Consider the following 23,264-nt stretch of genomic DNA (forward strand, 5'->3'; position numbering starts at 1 on the left):
GTGTTTACTTACTAAGCTATATGCTTACTCGATTTTATTTTTCCCTTGATTATAGTGACTTCCGACAACTCGGAAATTTGGAACGAAGTCAGACAATCATCCACACTATCCTTCACACTTGGGGTATTTTGCTACTATCGTTCCGGAAAATTATGGCATGTATAGACGACCTATGAAATATGGAATCATCATGTAAATATATGTTATGGTTTGATTTAAAATGTGGTGTTCATTAATAGTTAAATTGTGAGTATTATTATAAATGAGTTTGGTTGATATATATATTGGATTGTGATTTAAATTTGCAGGAGGTTTAAGCAAAATTAAGCAGAAATGCTGTCGAAATTTTTTTTAAAAAACTTAGTAATACCTCATACTCTGTTCCGAGCCGGAATACGAGTAAGGGGTGTTACAGGTATGGGTCCCACTATGTGGGAAACCCATATTTTCTGCCACAATGTTTTGCCTTCCTTTTCTTTTGGTTTTGTCAAAAGCCAATTTTTTGGCTTATTAACGTGGGAGTGGGCAGAAATTTCTGCAGAGAGCTAAAAAAAAAATAGAGAGAAAGAGAATAGAAAAATCAGTTTTTCAAGCTTGGTGCAGCAGTGATCAACTCTTCGATCGAAGGTCCATCCGTGGTTCGATTGAGCTGATTTTTGGACAGCAGCTAGGTGATAAGGTGTTCTTGACTTTGTACGGTCGGATTTTTCATCCGAGTCTTGTAGCGTCGGAAATACCCATTTTTCAGCAGCTACGTTTTTTGGTGATGTTCTCTCATTTTTCTCTCTTTTGCTAAAGATTACATGTTGTTAGCCTTGTCGAAGTTGAATGCTTGTTGTAGGCTTGATATTGTGATCTTGTAGTCGAACATTTGATGATAGTAGAGCTCTTTATCGGACTCTAAAGTCCCGTGGTTTTTTACCCTTGATTTAAAGGGGTTTTCCACGTAAAAATATCGGTGTCTCTATTTATTTTTGTTGTGGTTGCATTAGTTGATTTGTGGTTGATTAAGGTTGCTAGAGAACATATCTTGTGCTATTGTGCTTGCCATAATTTTTACAGGAGTTATAAGGAGAGAAAGAACACCGGTTGTGCTTTCGCTTTGTTTCGGTTGTTCGGTTTCTTCCCAACAAACTGGTACCAGAGCTTGGTTATTGTGTCAGATAATTATGGAAATTAATACGAGCAAGATGATTATGTTGAATGGCACAAATTATCAACTTTGGCGGAATAAAATGAAGGACTTGTTGTTTGTGAAGGCTTTGCATCTTCCGGTCTTTACTACTCAAAAACCCGATTCGAAAAGTGATGAAGAATGGGAATTTGAGCATCAACAAGTGTGTGGCTTTATTCGGCAATTTGTTGAAGAAAATGTTTACAATCACATTGATCAGGAGACACATGCTCGAACATTGTGGGAGAAGCTTGAAAGCTTGTATGCTTCGAGGTCGGGCAATAACAAGTTATTTTTGCTGAAGAAAATGATGGCGCTGAAATATAAAGAAGGAATGTCTATAGCTGACCATGTTAGTGAATTTCAGAGTATGATGAATCAGTTGCTTGGTATGGGTGTCAAATTTGATGACGAGATTTTAGGACTTTGGTTGCTTGCTACTCTACCAGACTCTTGGGAGACCTTTCGAGTCTCACTCATTAATTCTGCCCCATAGGGTATTATTACTTTGGATTTGGCTAAGAGTGGTGTGTTGAATGAAGAGGTTAGAAGAAGATCTCAGGGTTCTACATCACAGTCCGAGGTGTTGGTTATCGAGAACAGGGGGAGAAACAGAGACAAAGATGGAAAGGGTAGAGATAAAAGTCGAAGCAAGTCAAGATCGAGATACAAGAATCTTGAGTGTCATCATTGTGGTAAGAAAGGTCATATCAAGAAATATTGCTTCAAGTGGAAGAAAGAGAACAAAGGTGGTGGTGATAAACACGACCGGAATGACGATGAAAAATCCGAGCGTGTTGCTACTGTTACTCGTGAAGATTTGTTAGTTATTTGTGATCAGAATTTGGTCAACCTAGCATGCGACGAGACTAGTTGGGTGATTGATACTGGTGCATCACTTCATGTCACGTCGAGGAAGGAATTCTTCACATCTTATACTCCTGGTGATTTTGGGGTATTGAAGATGGGTAATGATGGTTTGGTTTCGGTTATTGGTATGGGAGATGTTAGCTTGGTAAGTAACAATGGAACAAAGTTAACTCTCAAGGATGTCAGACATGCACCGGATGTCCGTTTGAATTTGATTTCTGCAGGAAAGCTTGATGATGAGGGATTCTGTAACACCTTCAGTGAAGGGCAGTGGAAGCTGACTAAAGGCTCCTTGGTTGTGGCTCGAGGAAAGAAGAGCTCAAATTTGTACTTGATGCAAGCTTTGACTTCTCGAGAGACGGTGAATGTGACACTGAATGACAACTCAACTGAGTTGTGGCATAAACGACTCAGTCACATGAGTGAGAAGGGGCTTAGCTGTTTAGCGAAGAAGAATCAACTTTCGGGTTTAAAGAATGCTACACTGAAGAATTGTGCTCATTGTCTAGCAGGAAAGCAGAAAGGAGTTTCATTTAGAAGCCATCCTCCTCATAGGAAATCAGAGTTGCTAGAGTTGGTCCATTCAGATGTTTGTGGTCCGATAAAAGTAAGATCACATGGTGGTGCACTTTACTTTGTGACTTTCATTGATGATTGTTCAAGAAAGCTATGGGTTTACACTTTAAAGTCTAAAAATCAAGTCTTTGAGGTGTTTAAACAGTTTCAAGCATCAGTTGAAAGGGAAACTGGGAAGAAGTTGAAGTGCATTCGTACTGATAATGGTGGCGAGTACACAGGGTCGTTTCATGAGTATTGTCTGCGACAGGGAATCAGACATCAGAGAACACCACCAAAGACTCCACAGTTAAATGGGTTAGCTGAAAGAATGAATCGAACATTGATTGAGAGAGTCAGATGTTTGTTGTCAGATGCAAAGTTACCAAGATCGTTTTGGGCTGAAGCTTTGAATACAGTGACACATGTGATAAATTTGTCTCCTAGTGTTCCTTTGAAAGGTGATGTGCCAGATAGAGTTTGGTTTGGTAAAGACGTGTCATATGATCACCTACGTGTGTTCGGTTGTAAAGCATTTGTTCATGTTCCAAAGGATGAAAGATCCAAGTTGGATGCCAAGGCTCGACAATGCATTTTTATTGGTTATGGTCTAGATGGTGAGTTTGGTTATAGACTCTATGATCCAGTTCAGAAGAAACTCGTGAGAAGCAGAGATGTTGTCTTCATTGAGGATCAGACCATTGATGACATTGATAAGACGGAGAAAGTGGATTCACAAGGTAGTGGTGACTTGATCGATGTGAATCCGGTTCCCCTAGACTCTTCACCAGATCCTATCAGGATGATGTGCATGGTGATGTTAGTGGTGACCATCAGACTATAGGTGACTTTGATACTCCCATGGATGATGTTGTGAATGATCAACAACAAGCACCTATAGCTCCACCAACAGTTCCACTTCGAAGGTCTTCTAGAGATCGCCGATCTTCTGTCAGGTATTCTCCTGATGAATATGTTCTTTTGACTGACGGGGGAGAACCTGAATGTTATGAAGAGGCTATGGAGAGTGAATGCAAAGATCAGTGGGTTGAAGCGATGAAAGGCGAACTTCAATCATTGCATGAGAACCATACTTTTGAATTGGTGAAACTGCCTAAGGGCAAAAGAGCTTTGAAGAATCGGTGGGTTTACAGGTTGAAGCAAGAAGAGAAGTCTTCATCTCCACGATACAAAGCTAGATTGGTCGTCAAGGGTTATACTCAGAAAAAGGGGGTTGATTTTGAAGAAATATTTTCTCCGGTTGTGAAGATGTCCTCTATCAGAACTATACTGAGTTTGGCAGCTTGTTATGACCTAGAGGTTGAACAAATGGATGTGAAAATTGCTTTTCTTCATGGTGACTTGGAAGAAGAGCTTTACATGGAGCAGCCAGAGGGTTTTGTTGCACAAGGGAAAGAGGACTATGTGTGCAGATTGAAGAAGAGCTTGTATGGTTTGAAGCAAGCTCCAAGGCAATGGTACAAGAAGTTTGAGTCTGTTATGGGGGAGCAAGGCTACAAGAAGACTACTTCTGATCATTGTGTGTTTGTTAAGAGATTCTCTGGTGATGATTTTATTATTCTTTTGCTCTATGTTGATGATATGCTTATTGTTGGTCAGAATGCTTCTAGAATTGAGAAGTTGAAACAAGAGTTGAGTAAATCCTTTGCAATGAAGGATTTGGGGCCAGCAAAGCAAATTCTTGGCATAAGACTGACACGTGATAGAAAGGCCAAGAAATTATGGTTATCACAAGAGAGGTACATTGAGAAAGTACTTCAAAGGTTTAGTATGGACAAAGCTAAAGCGGTGAATACTCCATTTGCTATGCACTTTAGATTGAGTGTTAAGCATAGTCCTTCCACGGAAAAGGAGAAGGAAGAGATGCAGAAAATTCCTTACTCTTCAGCCGTGGGTAGTTTGATGTACGCAATGGTTTGCACGAGACCAGACTTGGCTTATGCCGTTGGTACAGTTAGTCGGTTTCTTTCTAATCCAGGCAGAGAGCATTGGAATGCAGTGAAGTGGATTATGAGATATCTTCGTGGCACTTCCAACATGAAACTTTGTTTCGGCAATGAGAAACCTGTTCTTGTTGGGTATACAGATTCAGACATGGCCGGAGACATTGACTCGAGGAGATCTACTTCAGGTTACTTAATCACTTATGCAGGGGGAGCTGTGGCATGGCAATCGAGACTGCAAAAGTGTGTTGCATTGTCCACCACCGAATCAGAGTTCATTGCAGCAACCGAAGTGTGTAAGGAGATGCTTTGGATGAAGAAGTTTGTGCATGAGCTTGGTTTTACTCAGGAGAAGTATGTCCTGTACTGTGATAGCCAGAGTGCTATTCATCTTGGTAAGAACTCAACTTTTCATGCTAAATCTAAGCATATTGATGTGAGGTACCATTGGATACGAGATGTTATTGAAGCTAAGCTGTTAGAGCTTGATAAGATACACACTAATGATAATGGTGCTGATATGTTGACGAAGGCCTTACCAAGAGGAAAGTTTAAAGCATGTTGTTTGACCTCCGGCATAGAGGCATTCCCCACATAGTTGGAGGGGGAGATTTGTTGGGTATGGGTCCCACTATGTGGGAAACCCATATTTTCTGCCACAATGTTTTGTCTTCCTTTTCTTTTGGTTTTGTCAAAAGCCAATTTTTTGGCTTATTAACGTGGGAGTGGGCAGAAATTTCTGCAGAGAGCTAAAAAAAAATAGAGAGAAAGAGAATAGAAAAATCAGTTTTTCAAGCTTGGTGCAGCAGTGATCAACTCTTCGATCGAAGGTCCATCCGTGGTTCGATTGAGCTGATTTTTGGACAGCAGCTAGGTGATAAGGTGTTCTTGACTTTGTACGATCGGATTTTTCATTCGAGTCTTGTAGCGTCGGAAATACTCATTTTTCAGCAGCTACGTTTTTTGGTGATGTTCTCTCATTTTTCTCTCTTTTGCTAAAGATTACATGTTGTTAGCCTTGTCGAAGTTGAATGCTTGTTGTAGGCTTGATATTGTGATCTTGTAGTCGAACATTTGATGATAGTAGAGCTCTTTATCGGACTCTAAAGTCCCGTGGTTTTTTACCCTTGATTTAAAGGGGTTTTCCACGTAAAAATATCAGTGTCTCTATTTATTTTTGTTGTGGTTGCATTAGTTGATTTGTGGTTGATTAAGGTTGCTAGAGAACATATCTTGTGCTATTGTGCTTGCCATAATTTTTACAGGAGTTATAAGGAGAGAAAAAACACCGGTTGTGCTTTCGCTTTGTTTCGGTTGTTCGGTTTCTTCCCAACAATTTCATCATTTTATTCAACATGAACTTTGTTTAAAAACCTAAGAACTTCCAAACTAACAACTTAATTTCATCAAAAACTTGTTTTAAGACTTCTAAAATATCAAAATTATGAGAAAAGGACTTGATTGAGCTTACCAATTAACTCCAAGCTTCATAAACCTTATTTCCCCTTTTCTTTCTTCTTTCCTTTCTTTCTCCCCTGTTCTTCTCTGTTTCGTTTGCTTTCATTCTGTTTCTTTTAACTTATTTAATTCTTTTATATATAATAATAATATAATATAATATAATATAATATAATATACTTAATTATTAAATAAATATATATTTTTTAATCAATAAAATCTTTGATATTTTCCACGTTAAACCGCCTTAGCTATAGGAAATGGTTTAATTTCCTCTTAAATCCTTCTAATTTTTCTTTAATCTATAATTAAACTTTTACTCTTATTCAATTTAATCCTTTTTACTAATTACTCTAAATTAAGCTAAATTTACTTAATTAAAACCTAATTAAACACACTACTAGACTCATAAATATTTTTAATAATTATTTTCGAACTTATTTGACTAAGACGCAGGCCCGATAACACACTTTTCTGGTGCCCACGGATTTTGGGTTGTTACACTCAAGTATATTGAAAATATTTCAAAAAATCCAAAATTTGAAATAAATAACTAATTAAATAATAAAACCTAATAAACACAATATTAGGGCTCATATATAATAAAAATTAAGTCTAAAAATTGAATACAATATGATTTAAGCTCGTAATTTTTGTAATAATCCCGTCCAAAAATTTTACTTGCACAATTTTCACTAAAACGATTATAACTTGAGCTTCCAAACTCGAAATTGAGTGATTTAAACTGTATTTCGAAGCTAAGAGAGAGATATTCGAACATTTTGAAGATATCTCATCACAGAAATTTTTGAATCCCATTCAAAAAGTCATAACAAGTTGACTGATTTTTCAAATTTAAAAATTGACAGTTTTAATCAATAAAATTTAATAATTTTCACCCCTCCGTACATATATTAGCTTCATATTACAATCTATAAATTTTCGTTTCCAATTGCTTAATCAAATTAAATTTATATTTATCTTTTTTATAACTAAATCGATTTCACCAAAGGTTCATTAAACATACATAAATTAAGCTTCATTCAGATCCAACATACATAACCTAAGCTTCACAACAATAAAAAACCTAATCACAACAACTACATAAAGATTCATCAAACATGCTGTAAATCTTCACTTCATTAGCAAAAGCAATACAATGTACAGGCCAACAAAACATGCTGTAAAGTAGCAAACTCGTTGCATCCTCCTCCTCTCCATTTCTTTTATTTTTTTTGTAAAATACCAACAATAACATTTGTTGCCTGATAACTCATCGGTGGATCAAACCACTTAAAAAAGTGGCAAGGACAACGAAACCCAGACCTGCAAATTTGGCACCTAAAAAACCTTCTTCATGGACTATCATTTGACCATAAAGTTCTCAATAAGGCTTGTAATATGAATAACAAATTGAAATAACTTTAGGTTCTTCATTTCTTGGTATTAGAGAACACTGATCTTCCATTTCCTTCTTGCGTTCCTTCATTTTCCCTTCCCAATTTCTTTTCCTTACCGCTGCGTTAATCTTACTCTAGAGAAAAGGGCCCTCAGCAATGCAAATGTCCTCATTTTTAACGGGTAAACCTCATTTATATTAAAAGGTTAGGGTGACTAAAATGATATTTTTTTATTTAAATGTATAACAATAAATCGGGTTTTACATAAATTATGACGAAAATCATAATTTTAGAAAAAAAATTCATGTCATTTTTTTATTTACTATTTTAACGAGAGTGACCAAAACGTTCAAACTATATAATGTTAGTGCCTAAATTGTAAATATCTTTTTTGGTGTCTAAAATGAAAATTATTAAAAATTGAGTGATAATCTATATAGTCTACCCTTTTAAAAATTACAAATATCAAATAGTCTAATTCCCATAATTTTAAGAAATAAACCAAATAAATTTTTGTAAATTAAAATTTTAATACTTAAATTTTCAGTAATTAATTTTTTTAATTTATCAACCAGCTGCTAATTTAATTATTATAACAAATAGAAAATCTAGAATAATATTTTACAAACATAAAATTTAAACAAAAATTGGAATGAGTAGTTTTATCTATGGCTTGCCGGTAAAAACTCGTCTATTGTAAATCCATTCAACAATTAGGTTACTTTTGAATGCACTTTTACCTCCACTGCAACACGTTTAGAGTCACTTTTTGGCTCAATTGCACTGCTGCAATCCTTTTAGATTGCTAGGTCAAGCGCAGTGAAATCTTTCACCAATGCACTGATGAAGTTTTTTTCAACCGGAGCTTTAAGCTCCAATGAAAATTTTATATCTCTACTGGTTTTTTTTTACACTTATACCCTTTTTCTTTTACTTATTACCACGTATCCTTCTTATTTTATCATTATGATTTTTCCTTTTACATTCTTTTATACTTTTAAATTTTACTTTCTTAAAATTTGAACTTAATAGCTTTTAAATTATTTATTTTACTTTTTAACTATTTAAAAAATATTTATTTAATGTAATAAATTTTTTATAATTATATAGTAAGTTAACAGTCAATCCAAATTAACCTTAATTTTTCGTCTCACCATTTCACTCAGACGCCCATCGGCATCCAACTCGCCATTTTAAGCTCAGATACGCCGCACTGCTCGCATTATTATTCTGCCACGTGTTCACAATGAAATGGAGTTCTGTTCACGTTTCGTGCTAGCGGATGGCTTTCTCACTTTGCTTAATGGCGCCTACTGACTGAAAATCTCGGTGGCATTTTTGCTATTTTATGAAAACAGTAGGGCCATTTAAAGTAATACAAAATGGAAGTGTGAAATATAAAACCTTTTATTTCCTTCAAATTTAACGTTTCAGCAAATCGAGCCGCTTATGATAAAAAAAAAAAAATTGGGGCCGCTACCACACATCTCACATATCAACTCAAAATCCTAACCGTCCACGTTCCAGCATAGCCAATCGTGCCGTTCCTTAATCTCATTGTTCTCCACGAAAATATCAATCCGTATTAATTAATCATGCAACTTTAAATAAATCCGAACAAGATCCCACCGCATTTTCTAAATCTGAGGGTTAACTTTTTGCCACGTAGCTGAATCGAAAAGCCAAGTTTAGTATACATTTTACCAATTTTTCCATTTTTAATTTATGATTTTCATTTTGTTTTTGGTTATTTTCGATCTAAGCCCTTACTCTCGTGAAACTGAAGGAAACCCTAGACTCGTCCCGTCTCTCACGGTAAAAAAAAAAGAAAAAAAAGAAGGAATTTCAGAAAAAGAATTATCAACAAAAATAATTTTAAAAATCGACAAATCTATTAGGGATTTAGGGTTCAATTCAAAATCCCTAGATTCTAACCTAGCCTACGCTCGTACTCTTGATATTCACTATTCGGCGGAGAAATTGATGTTCTTTTAAGCACCGATCCAGGTAACAAATGTAGTTTATTTCGATTTTCTTTGCTAATTGCTTGATTTGTTCAAAATAATCTGAATATACGGATATTGGGATTTATCGGCTAATTTATTGGAAATTTGAGGGATTTTTCGTTTTTTTTGAGTGCAAATTTGTTTTTACAGATCTGAATCATGTGTGATGTGAATGTGAAAAGTGGGGGATTTTGTTTTCCCTGTTTGGATTGAGGGATTGTTAATGGAAAATAGAATAGGAAACTCTCATGGAGCGGAAATTCCTAAGAAATCAAGATCTTTGGATCTTAAGAGTTTGTATAAATCTGGTGATTCAAAGGAGTCTTCTGAAAATAGGAGCTTGAAGAGGAAAGAAAGTTCGCAAGAAGGTGATGGTGAGAAGAGGAGTAATAATAATAACAAGAGAAAGAAGAGTAGGAAATCTCTGCCTCTCAGTAGTTTTAGAACCGTCCATGATAGCGATAGTAGCAAGAGTTTAACTGAAGTGTATAATGGGGGTTCAGTTCGAAGTTGCATGATCCAGAAAGCTTGAAGAAGTTGGGTTTGAGCCAGAAATTAAACAATGGCTGTACTGCTGATGGCATTTCAGTTAGTTTGGGCAACAATGGTACTAAGATCCCAAGGCGTAAACGACGGTTTGTGGGGCGGAAAAAATTTGAGGATGGGCAAGCGCTGAAGTTGGCAGGGCGGTCTAATTGTAAAGAAGTTGTTAATGAGGAAGTGAAGTTAGTAAGTGAAGATTCTGGCATTCAGAATGAGTCTTTGAAGGTTAAACAGGATAAGATTGATGATTTTAAGGAAAACTGGAACAGTGAGTCCATTTCAATTCAGCATTTGAAGGAAGAAGATGGTGTTGCTGGTTTCTTAGCTGTAAATGATGGTGACTCTTTGCTAAGAAAACCACAGAGGAAGCCTAGGAAGAGGAAAGATTCTGTAAAGAGTGATAAAAGTGTTGCTAACATGGCTGAGAGTTTAGTAGAGACTTGTGACGCCTTTCAAGAAGATGATGAAGAGAATCTAGAAGAAAATGCAGCAAGGATGTTATCATCACGGTTTGACCCATGCTGTACTGGCTTTTCTTCAAACAGCAAAGTTTCTGTGTCACCATCTGATAATGGATTATCTTTTCTCTTATCTTCCGGTCAGAATGCTAGTTCTGGGTCTAAGAATTTGTCTGGTTCTGAATCTGCTTCTGTTGATGCTTCTGGTAGGATATTGAGACCACGGAAAAGTCATGAAGAGAAGGTCAACTCAAGGAAAAGGCGCCATTTTTATGAAATTTTCTCTGGAGACTTGGATGCTGACTGGGTGTTGAATCGAAGAATCAAGGTGTTTTGGCCTTTGGACAAGAATTGGTATTATGGCCTTGTCTATGACTATGACAAAGAGAGAAAGCTTCATCATGTCAAATATGATGACCGTGATGAGGAATGGATAGATTTACGGAATGAGAGATTTAAACTCCTGCTATTTCCTAGTGAACTTCCCTGCAAATCCCAACGGAAAAGAACTCGGCGAGATAGAGGTTCTGATGATAGAATCAGGAATGTGAAGCTCAACAAAGAGAATGGAAAGAAAAATTTCATGACAGAAGATGACAGTTCTAATGGGAGCTATATGGATTCTGAGCCCATCATCTCCTGGTTGGCTCGCTCAACTCATCGTGTCAAATCCTGCCCTTCGCGATCCATGAAGAGACAGAAAACATCTGCTTCATCTCTTAGTTCTCCTGGTCAACCATTGTCGTGTGATGAAGCTGTTGATGAAAATGGTTGTCTCTATGAGGGTTCATTGAAGGGAAGCAAAGTTAAATTGTTCAATTCCACTGCATTGCCAGGCAAATCGGTTGGTAGCAGAAGGGTCCAGGATTCTTCCTTGGGTAGCACTAGTTACTCCAACAGAAAACATCCTATCGTATATTTTAGAAGGCGTTTTCGCAGGACAGATAATGTATTGTGTCATGCTTCTAAAGGCAATTGTATCACCAGTAGTGCTTCTGAATCTATCACATCCTTCGTCTGTGTTGATGAATTTCAGGATTTGGGTGTAGTTGATGCTTGCCTGGGAAGGCTGGATCCTGAACGAGATTTGTTGTTTAGTGATAATGCAGGGCAGTTACAATTAAATATCTCATTGATACATTCAAAACAATTCAGGCTTGGGTTGAGCTTCCCTGTGCCCTCTGTCTCAAATAACTTATTTGGTACAAAGTGCCTTTGGCTAGTTCGTACTTTTTTGTTGCTGCAGTGTGGTACAGTGATGACTGTCTGGCCAATGGTCCATATGGAGATCCTTTTCGTCGATAATGAAGTTGGACTCAGGTTTTTCCTGTTTGAAGGTTCCCTGAAACAGGCTATAGCTTTTGTTTTCCAGGTCCTGATGGTATTTTATCGACCCACTGAGCAGGGGAAGTATACTGGTATGCAGTTGCCTGTAACTTCAATCAGGTTCAAATTATCTTGTTCTCAAGATTTCAGGAGGCAGATTGTCTTTGCTTTTTACAACTTCCATGATGTGAAGCATTCAAAATGGATGTTCTTGGATTCTAAGCTGAAAAAACATAGTCTGCTCAATAGGCAATTACCTCTGTCTGATTGCACTTATGATAACATTAAGGCGCTTCAGAATGGAACTAATCAGCTACTTGGTTCCCCTGCTTGCAAAGTCTCCTCATCTGTTGAGGTATGCTTGTTCTCCATGTTATTCTGATATTGAATCCTCATGTTTTTTTTTTTTTTTTTTTTGTGAGTATGTCTTACTTGTGATCACCCATGCCTCAAAAAATCTTTATATAGTTTTAGTTTTGGTTGTGTTCATTAACTATCAACCATAGGCTCCTGCGAGTTTTAAACTTGCTGTACAGTCTGAGATATTAATACCTTTCTTTTATTGTTGGTATCTGTATTAAATAGTATGAAATTTGTTTTTGTTGACCAGGGTTTAAGTAGGAGAAAGTATAGGCAGGGTATCAGCCTTATGGGTGTCTCCAGAGAATCTAGTTTTCTGAAACTTGGCCAGTTTTCTTGCAATTCTGAGAAGCTTAGAAATCTTCCTTGGTTTGCCCTTTCTTTTGGTGCTGCACCAACATTCTTTCTTAGTTTGCATCTTAAGCTAATTATGGAACGTAGTCTAGCTCGCATTAGCTTTGGCGATCATGACTCCATTGAGCAACCAGGAAGCTCTGGTAATTTGTTGTTGGATGACAGTTCTAGTAGAGATGACTCCATGAACAACAATTCTGAAAGTAGCGTAGAAAAAAATCTGAAGGCTTCATCGAAGGAAGTTGCTTCTGATGCTGAGTTAACATCTGATCTCTCTGTTTGTGGTAATGGATGCTTGAAAAAGTCCTCTCGAGAGTACAAAAATAATGATCAAATTGTTGATGGAACTTTTGCCAGTTCTCATGAACCTGAAGTTGGAGCCATAGCCTCAGTTCCATTACAAAAGCAACAATGTGACAATTCTGAGTCTCAGCAATTTGTTTTGTTATCAAAGTCTCCATTTGATGCTGATAAGGAGACTGCAAGGTCTGGTTCCATTTTGAGTGGCATTAGGGTTGAGATTCCACCCTTTGATCAATATGGAAAGCATGTTGACAGTGAATTACCCAGTACACGACAGTCTACTGATTTAACTTTGAATATGAACAGTGGCATTATCCCAAGTCCTAATCCTACTGCTCCTAGAAGTACATGGCATCGAAATAGAAGTAGTTCATCGATTGGTTTTCATGCTCATGGATGGTCAGATGGGAAGGCTGATTTCTTTCACGGTAATTTTGGAAATGGACCTAAGAAGCCACGAACTCAGGTGTCATACTCAATGCCCCTTGGAAGTTTAGATTACAGCTCAAAAAGTAAAGGCCTGCAGCAGAGAGTTCTTCCTCACAAGCGAATTAGGAGGGCTAATGAGAAGAGATCGTCTGATGTTTCTAGAGGCTCCCAGAGGAACTTGGATTTATTATCTTGTGATGCAAATGTACTAATTACTATTGGTGACAGAGGATGGCGAGAATGTGGAGTGCAGGTTGTGCTAGAGGTTTTTGATCATAATGAATGGAAGCTGGCTGTGAAAGTGTCGGGGTCTATGAGGTACTCTTACAAGGCACATCAGTTCCTGCAGCCCGGATCTACCAATCGCTTTACACATGCTATGATGTGGAAAGGAGGAAAGGATTGGCTCTTGGAGTTCACAGACAGGAGTCAGTGGGCTCTTTTCAAGGAGATGCATGAAGAGTGCTACAACCGAAATGTTCGAGCTGCTTCTGTGAAGAACATTCCTATTCCTGGGGTTCGCTTGATAGAGGAATATGATGAAAACGCAGTGGAAGTGGCGTTTGTTCGCAGTTCTTCCAAGTACTTGCGTCAGGTTGAAACTGATGTCGAGATGGCTTTGGATCCATCCCGTGTTTTATATGACATGGATAGTGATGATGAACAGTGGATTTCAATAATTCAGAAATCTTCTGGAAGTGATTTTGGCAATTCTTTGGAATTGTCTGATGAAATGTTTGAGAAGATTATGGACATGTTTGAGAAGGCTGCATATACTCAACAGTGCAATGAGTTTACTTCTGAAGAAATACAGGAGCTCATGGCTGGAGTTGGGTCCATGAAAGTAATCACAGCAATCTATGGGCATTGGAAGCAGAAGAGGCAGAGAGTTGGAATGCCTTTGATTCGTCATCTCCAGGTATCTTTCAAAATGCTTATTTTTCATGCATTTGTTTCTTTGACTTTTATGCCTATAATGTCAATCCTTTTTAGTCTACGAGCAGATTGGAATTTATGGATTTATTTTGTACACTAAAAATGCAGGTCTATTGATTCTTAGTTAATTTCTGGATTCATCCTCAAAATTCACATAACAATCAAATCGAAATAGACTTTTTTAATTCATCTTCCCAAACATAGCATGGGGATTAGTAGTTGTATTTTGTAGGAGTTCATTTAAACCAATGTATTCTTTCTATTGATATTTAGACTTTTATCCAATAATTTCCAGCATCTTTTTTTTGTGTTTGGGTGATGCATTCAAGCTTAAGTGCGACTCCAAAGGACCGTAGGTGTCAAGCTTAGGATCTTGTCCTTGTTTCTTGTCTGTGTATTGCAATCAACCTTAGTAGCTTCTATGGAACCCATGGTGTAAAACTTAGGGATCTTTTGTATTATGTTCCTGGGTAAAGATGATTGATTGCCTTTTGAAGTTTTGACACTTAATCATATTAATTCTATTTTGTCGAAATTGTATTTTAGTGGCTATTCCTATTCATTTTAACACTTTGTTTGGATTGAGTTAGGAAAGGAAAAGAGGGTTTTAAGGGGAAAGGAATGGGTACTTCATTTCTTTGTTTGGATAGCTAAAATGTGTAAAGAAAAGTAAAAGCACGGATAATGAGCAACCCTGGTTTGGTTTATTGAAGGAAAGGAAAAGATAGATTATAATACATTTTGCTTCATATCCTTTTTAAATATTTCACCTAGCATGTTAATGATCTTGTGATTAAGTATTTGAAGTAAATTAAAAATGGAAGTAAAGAATAAAAAGCCAAGTATATGTATTACTTGTTAAAAAATATATTAAAAATAGTTCCTTTTTTTTTCTGGAATTGTTTATGCTCGGCTTTTGTTTTGAATGATGTATACATACAGTTTTCTTGGGTTTTAAAGGGACTATGCCAAGTGGCCATTTATATGGTTGAAGACAATACTTTACTAGACTAAAATATAGGGACTAGAAAAGAAGAAATTTTCTTCATTGACTAGAAAAGAAGAAATTTTCTTCATTCTGGCAGGTGGGATCTTGTGTCAAGGTAAATACTTATATATCCACCAATAACATGCCTTAAGTTCTCATTCATAAAAGATAATTAAAATTGTCCAAGTATTGCCATATTGGAATCATAGACATACTATTGTGCTATAGAAGCCGAAATATTAACCAAAAAAATAGTTGATGAAGAGCACTTGAGAGGATTTGGCAATAACTACATTTGTAATGTCATAGTGCTTTATTTGGAATTTAAAGAAAACGGTTTGGATTAACTTGAAAATGAGGATTTGAGGGAACCCAATAAAGCAGTATATTATTGCTTCCATCTCCCATCTTATTTTAGAGCCTGAAGAGTTTTCAAGTTCATCTCTTCTGGCTGTAATTTTATCTGACAATTTTACCATGTTTCTTTGGTTTGTTTGTTGTTCATGTGGTTTGTTTTATCTGAAACATTTTATTACGTCCAACTTATTATAAAATATTTGGTTGTCATGCAGCCGCCATTGTGGGAAAGGTACCAGCAGCAAGTGAGAGAGTGGGAGCAAGCAATGTCCAAAGCTAACTCTAAATCCATTGAGAAGCCACCCATGTTTGCTTTCTGCATGAAACCCCGGGGTTTGGAACTTCCAAATAAAGGGTCAAAGCATAGATCCCAGAGGAAAATATCAGTTTCCGGTCAAAGCCAACATGCCTTGGTAGATCACGAGGGCTGTCATTCCTTTGGTAAATGTTCTTTACGCTCACTTTCTGCCTATTAATTTTTTAATTTTTTTAATATTTTCCTTTGTAAACTGTGTCCATTTGCTGTAATTTCAGGCAGAAGATCAAATGGCTTCCTGTTTGGGGATGAAAAGGTTCTATATCCTGCACATAACTATGAATCATTAGAAGATTCCCCACTGTCTCAAGCATCACCAAGGTCACGAGATGCTGGTAACATGGCGTATTTCCCAATGGGCAGTGATAGGTTTGATAAGAATCATATCAAGAAACTTCAAAGAAGCAAGTCAAAAAAGTATGGCAGTTTTCTACCATCAAATGGACCACAAATGATGGATTCATACAATCACAGGCTAATTGGCAAGAGAAATGGAATTCACCAATGGAACAGGGGCATTTGTGAGTGGTCAAGCCAGCGGCATTACTTCTGTGATAGCGTTCAAAGGCACGGTCCTGAACAGTGGGATAATTCTGATATTGATGAGTTCACATTGCGTGATGCATCTAGCGCAGCCCAGCATGCACTTAAAATGGCCAAGTTCAAGAGAGAGAAAGCCCAGAGATTGCTTTTTAGAGCAGATCTGGCAATTCACAAGGCCATGGTTGCTCTTGCAACTGCAGAGGCAATGAAAGAATCTTCTGAGGACTTAAATGGTGATGGGTAGAATGACCTATGCAACAGAGAGTCTAGGAGTGAATGAAATTAGACAGCGCCATTTTCTTGGAGCTGATGAATGCGTGAGAATAGACACCGTTTTCCCTGGAAACGGGTGGCCTGGAGTTGCCATTGACCGATCAAGTGGAGAGGTTCCAACAGGAAAGCTGTGGGCGTAGATTTTTGCTTTTGCTACATATCGTGGCAGTTCATTAACTTCACAGCTTTTTGGGGGCCCGTAGGTTCTTTTTAATCCCAGCAGCAGTTTACTCGGTTCGTAAAAACGATGTTTTGATCCTGCCAGTAAGCGGTGCATGGAATTTAGGCTGCTGATATCTGTACAGATTTTTTTTTCTTTTGGGTCCGTGATCTCTTATTTTGTTCGTTTATTCCCCCTTAGCCTTGATATTGTCATATCACAGTAGCTGGTTAGCTCAAATACCGTTTGGAATCAAATTGAGGTTTCCTGTGTGATTGAAATGGTTGGAATTGATAGATATATGTATGAAAACAAAAGCGTACGTCTGAAGTGAAAACAGAAAATGCTGTAAGTAATTATTATTATCTTATAAGATGTTCACAGAGATTCATTAGAGGTCAAAAGGAGTCCTTTGTTGGCTTCGCTTCCCCATCGTTTCAATGCGTCTGAAATTTCTGATTTGTAAGCGTTTATGTGAAACCACAGCAACTTCTTTTAAACCGTGTCGTCATTGCTCTATCTAATTTTGGTACCATTTCCTAATCGTGAGGGTATGTTAAGATCAAACTTTGATTGCAATGGGTTGTTTGGTGTGGGGTTCTGGTAAAGATGAATTTAAGGGATTCAACACAAAATTATGGATTGAATGTATAAAATTGCAAATTGGATTAAAGTTAATGTAAAACTTTGATATTTAACTCCATTTTAAATAATTCCTTTACGTTTTTTAAGAAATTGGATCACATAATTTCTTAAGAGGATTTTGATGTTTAGATAATTCTTTCATGTATTACTGATTATTATTTTTTTAGAAATTTTTTCATGTTCAAAGTAAATTTTTTTTACGTTTTATGAATTACTTAATTTTTTTAAAATCTCAGGTGTAAATATGGAATTTAGTGGAAGAATTTCATTTATATTAAGGTCTTCAAAATTCTGAAAATAAATTTACTTTAAATGGCTCAATTTTCTTTTTCTTTTTCTTTTTAAATTCCACTTAAAGAAGTAGTTTTTCAAAATTTCTCATTATTTTACATTGGCTAAATTATAAAATGTCAAATAAAGCCCCTTAAATTCATTTTTCTGTTGAAGTTCTTAGTGACCATTAAGTGCCAACATGGTAAGTTGACGTGGAAAAATGATAATGTAGCAGTTGAGGTATAAAAATGATAACGTGGAGGTTTCGTTTTTTTTTTCGGGGCTTAATTGATTATTTAAGAAATTTATTAAATTTAAAAAATATCTAATTTTTAAAAATATAAACTATAAAAATTATAAAAAATTATTAGAAATTTATAAATAATTAGAAAAATACTTAAAATTATAGAAAGTTTTTAAATGTTTTAGATTTTTATTAGAAATATATATACAATTTATTATAAATTATTATAAAATAGTATAAAATTTTAGAAACTATTAATTTTAAAAAAAAACTACAAATAAGTTATAAAAAATTAAAAATACAAAAAATATTAAAAATTAATAGAATTTTATAAAACAAAATTTTATTAGAAATATTAAAAAACTTGTTATTTTACTAGTATGGGGTTCTCGGTTTTTTTTTTTTTTGATAGAGGGGTTCTTGGTTTTGGTAATAAGGAAATGGGGGAGATTGAAGTGTGATGATTGAACTTGTATTAGGTGTAAAGTGAGGGGTTTAAGTGACGATGAGTTCAATGTTTGATGGCTTAAGGTGAGTGATGAGTAAATGTATTCATGGACTGATTTGATTTACTATTCAAAAATAAAAAATATAAAAATAAGTTTATCTTTAAAATTTAAGTGCAAGTGCACAGTTTGATCAACGAGGAGCGTGAGAGGAAAACACTTGTATTCCAAAGAAAGATATCATTTTAATTGCCTCTATCTTTAAAATTTTTATAGCATTAAATTAATTTTTTATTATTTTTAAGAGGTCAAAGTATAATTTTATTTTTACTAATTTAAAATTTTAAAAATTTCAAAAAGCCTAAATAAAAAAAATTCCTATTTTAGGAGGGTCAAGCCCTATCGGCCCCTGGTTTCATCCGTTATTATTTAAGCCTGTAATTAAACTAGTATGACGAATTAATCGATTACCAACTCGGTTAGGAAAAATATTTGAGCCTAGTTTTTTTTTTTTAACAAAAACTAAACAGTTAGGAAAATGATGAGAATCTCATTTTGTAATTATATTAAATTATATTAATTAAAGATATTTTAATTTTTAAAAACAGTCAATAAAAATAAAAATATTCAATTCAACCCACCCCACTTAGATCGGTAAAACTTTAAATTACAATCCAACCAAAACTTCGTTCTAATATATTATGTATTTTAAATAAGTGTTTTTAATAACACCCTTCACTTTATATCTTTTATATAAATAGATCTGTAGCATAAAAGGAAATTTCAAAAAGAGACAACAACTATTTCTCTTTCTTCAATCTGATTTTCTTTCTCTTTCTTTCTTTCCAAACACGCAGTTTCCCACTCTCTCTCTCTAGAAATCTCCTCTGGAAGATTCTTCTATAACTTTGCAATCCTGTCTCTCTTTTCACTCAGAATAATGAGATTCTGATCTGTCATCTAAATTTACCTATCTTGTCTCTGTTTCTTTTAACTTTTTTTTCCTGGTTGAATTGATAGTTGTGAAATTTCTTCTTTGTGTTTTGTTTTGGGGAAAATGCTTCTGATTGAAAAAGGTTCTCCTCTTCTCTCTTAGAGAATCCGTTCCACTGCTTTTTGGTTCGATCTGAACGTGTTTCATTCACCCCCAGATCTGTCAACAAAATCTAGGGTTAGGGTTTATTTCTTTCTAACATTGTTAGATTAATTTACCAAATCAGTCCCTGGACAATGTGGTTCTTTTCTGTTTAGAACTCCTTTTGGTCGTCAACTTAAAATTTCCTTTTGTTTTGATTTTTGTTCCTCTGGAAATCTGCGATGTTAAGGCAATTCCTCAGTAAACTCCCACGGAAATCCGGGAAATCGGACTCGCCTGAGCTTACTAGGTCAACCTCGTGCACGACAGCGGGCTCCAGCCCGCAACCTCATCGATCCAACAGTTTGAATTTGGGTTCTGGCCGTCCCTGCGCTCCAAAACGGACATCTTCCGCTGTTTTTCCGGCAAGTGTTGTGGCGGGAATCGAGCCATTGTTGCCATTCAAAGATGTACCAAATTCGGAAAAGATGAATCTTTTTGTGAGTAAAGTTAGCCTTTGTTGTGTAACTTTTGATTTCACTGACCCGACTAAAAATTTAATTGAAAAAGATGTTAAAAGACAAACCTTGCTAGAGCTGTTGGATTTTGTGTCTGGGTCCGTTAGATTTAGCGAACCTGCAATTTTAGCCATGTGTAGGATGTGTGCTGTGAATTTGTTTAGAGTTTTCCCACCCAATTATCGGTCTGTTGTGAGTAATGGAGGTGAAAATGATGACGAGGAGCCGATGTTTGATCCGGCTTGGCCACATTTGCAAATTGTGTATGATTTGCTAGTTAAGTTTATCACTTCTTCTTGTCTCGATGCAAAAGTAGCTAAAAAGTATATAGATCATTCCTTTATTTTGAGATTGCTTGACTTGTTTGATTCGGAGGATCCAAGGGAAAGGGATTGTTTGAAGACTATACTGCATAGGGTTTATGGGAAGTTCATGGTTCATAGACCTTTTATTCGGAAGGCTATAAGCAACATATTTTATCGGTTTGTTTTTGATATTGAGAGGCATAACGGCATTGCTGAGTTATTGGAGATTTTCGGCAGTATAATCAGTGGATTTGCTTTGCCTTTGAAGGAGGAGCACAAGATCTTCTTGTGGAGGGTTTTGATTCCTCTTCACAAGCCAAAATCTTTGGGTGTTTATTTTCAACAATTGTCTTATTGCGTTTCTCAGTTCATTGAGAAGGAGCCGAAGTTGTGTAGTACAGTGATACGGGGGTTGTTGAAGTACTGGCCCATAACAAACAGCCAGAAGGAGTTGATGTTTCTCGGTGAGTTGGAAGAGATTTTGGAAGCCATTAACATGGTGGAGTTCCAAAAGGTTATGGTCCCATTATTCTGGCGGATTGGCTGTTGCATTAACAGTTTCCATTTCCAGGTATTTTTCTTTATATTTTGATATGTACTCTTTATTAACATTAAATTGTGCTATTTTCTTTAGTTATTGATCTCATACTCAGTATGTTATCGTCTTCCTTTTATCCAAAGTGGTGCATGTCTTGTTTTTTTATCCCCTTCTTGGAAAAGTTTTTATCATGCTCTGCACCTTCTATTTCATTCTTTTTTCAGTGTTAAACTTTCTAGAATATCACGTTAAAGGATGCATCCATTAATGTGTTAAGAAATGCAATTACTAGTCTTTTGTCTGAAATGTATGAAATGTTTCTTGTGATATTTTATTCATGTGAACTTTAGTTGCATTTATTCATGCTTGGGCGTGCATCAATTTCTTAAATAGTTGACCTTTAACCTTTTTTTTACTATGTTTGACTACAAATGAGCATAACTTGGGGATAGGCTCTGATCTGGTAACTTACATAATGTCTAAATCTTGGGGTTGATATTGTGGTTGGTTTTAATGAATATTAGCTTATGTTTATATCCATATCTGACCTAAAGTAAACCTTACTCAGGTCAACTTGGAGCCTGACCTCTGTTTGTGGGGTATCTTTGGATGTCTTATGAGGGTTGAGAATGTCATGGTTTTTGAGGCTATTAATTCGGCATAATGGTTTATTAATATAACTTAACAGTTAGAAAACATTATACCTAACAAGCTATGAGAACTATTTCTCTTTCTTTTCCAATAATAGATTTATCTATCTTGCAACCAGCCAATATTAATTGACTATAAGTTGTTTATCAACTATCTTGCTACCAACCAATATTAAGCTTTGCTTATGCCTTCATCTTGGACCAAAAGTATGTTTACTTTCAGTTAGTGACTGCAATTTTGTTTGTTTAAACATTTGCTCTAAGTTTGTAAGGTTATCAAGCTAGGCTAGGCTAGGCTAGGCTAGGCTAGGCATAAAAGTAGTGATGTGCTAAAATGGCTTTCTTAAGTTACAAGGCTACTTGTTAACTCTAAACTCTTGGCTAGAGTAAATTCCCTCATTTGCAATAAGTTTGTAACTACAATAAAAGCTGTCTTGACCTTAGAGGATATTTTGGTGGACTGCATGCCATGAACTTCTTGAATGTCTAGTGTTCAACTGTTGTGCCTTCTGTTCTTTAAAAAGAGTTCTTTCTTGGCCTTGTTATCTCATATGGTGTTCATAATTATTATAAGATGTTAGTCATTTACTTGTTTGATCGTCAAAAAGAAATAATAAGTTTATTCTATTAAATATACTTGTTTCAGGTTGCTGAAAGGGCACTTTTCTTTTGGAATAACGATCAAATTGTAAACCTAATTGCACATAACCGGCATGTGATTTTGCCCATCATACTTCCAGCCTTGGAAAAGAATGCCCAGAACCATTGGAATCATGCGGTGCTCAACTTGACAATAAATGTCCGAAAGATGTTCATGGAGATGGATGATCAACTATTCATATCTTGCCATATTCACTTTAAGGAGGAAGAGGCCAAGGTAAGCATATTAGCTGAGAAACGGAAGGAAGCATGGAAGCAACTAGAAAATGCTGCCAGTCTCAAGCCAATAGCTGGAAATACCGCTGTATTGGTAACTCCTTTGGCAACACCAATTGCCTATTAACTGCTTTCCAGAACTGGAGTTTCGCTGAGTTTTTTGATATTTCTTTTTCTCCCACCTTTTGCAACAATGGGAAATTTATGCAAATAGCTGCCTTTTCAAGTGGTGGGAACCTCCTCCTTTTTTTCCTGCATGTTCCATTAGCAGCCGTTTCCTGTAACTTGCTTTTATGTATTCTCCGTGCTACTGTATGGGATATTAATTGCTTCCTTGGAAAGATCATGGGGAGGTCCATGCAGTGATTTATGCAAACTTTATGTATCAACTAATTTTGTTAATTCTCTCACCTTAACTTACACAGTTGTGCCAATTTCTGTTGATAGTATTTTTCTTGCAACATTGGATTAGTTTAACTGAATATTAACTGCATTGGAGTGGAATACTGGAAAATGCTTATATATATTTATAAAATTTTATTACATTATTTAAAATAATTGAGGACAAGGTTTAATTTGACATTTTTAGGGGATATAGGAGTGCATTTTAAGCTTGCCATATTTATTTGTCAAAACGTACATGCTTTATAAGAATAAATTTTTGAGACTCAAATGGTCAATGTACAAGTGTTTTTACTTGGGTTTATTATTTTATTAATATAATGAAATATAAATAAAATATTCTAATTTCGAATAAAAAAGATTTTAATAATAAAACAATTCAATTTATAATTGTAGAATATTAGAAAATATGTAATTTTTCTCTCGTTTAGCTCTATAGAGATTTCCCAGAAGACGTTTCACCTTCTTCTTCTGTTAACGGCGCATAACTTCCCGTTTCAGTTCTTCTCTTTTATGGTT

The 23,264-nt window shown here is 35.8% G+C and overlaps 2 protein-coding genes across 2 annotated transcripts; both read left to right on the forward strand.

Moving 5' to 3' along the window:
* The first annotated feature begins 8,977 nt into the window (after positions 1-8,977).
* LOC107939173 (uncharacterized) lies at positions 8,978-17,167 on the forward strand. Its single transcript, XM_016872454.2, is given in 6 exon segments — positions 8,978-9,428; positions 9,578-9,924; positions 9,927-12,109; positions 12,365-14,119; positions 15,697-15,922; positions 16,016-17,167. Coding segments are annotated over 5 exon segments (5,007 nt in total). The 5' UTR covers positions 8,978-9,428; positions 9,578-9,650; the 3' UTR covers positions 16,585-17,167.
* Positions 17,168-19,108: 1,941 nt separating this feature from the next.
* On the forward strand, positions 19,109-22,763 carry LOC107933174 (serine/threonine protein phosphatase 2A 57 kDa regulatory subunit B' kappa isoform). Its single transcript, XM_016865339.2, has 2 exons — positions 19,109-20,850; positions 22,114-22,763. Exons 1-2 carry the CDS (start codon positions 19,699-19,701, stop codon positions 22,468-22,470), a joined length of 1,509 nt encoding a protein of 502 aa, XP_016720828.2. The 5' UTR covers positions 19,109-19,698; the 3' UTR covers positions 22,471-22,763.
* The last annotated feature ends 501 nt before the right edge of the window (positions 22,764-23,264 follow it).

This window comes from Gossypium hirsutum, chromosome A07 (genome assembly GCF_007990345.1).
Source record: "Gossypium hirsutum isolate 1008001.06 chromosome A07, Gossypium_hirsutum_v2.1, whole genome shotgun sequence".
Lineage (NCBI taxonomy): Eukaryota > Viridiplantae > Streptophyta > Magnoliopsida > Malvales > Malvaceae > Gossypium > Gossypium hirsutum.

Excerpts from the sequence above, each read along its gene's own strand:
- LOC107933174 (XM_016865339.2), top strand. The coding sequence starts at position 19,699 with ATGTTAAGGCAATTCCTCAGTAAACTCCCACGGAAATCCGGGAAATCG. Across the intron at positions 20,851-22,113 it reads TTAACAGTTTCCATTTCCAG|GTTGCTGAAAGGGCACTTTT; the intron begins GTATTTTTCTTT and ends TACTTGTTTCAG.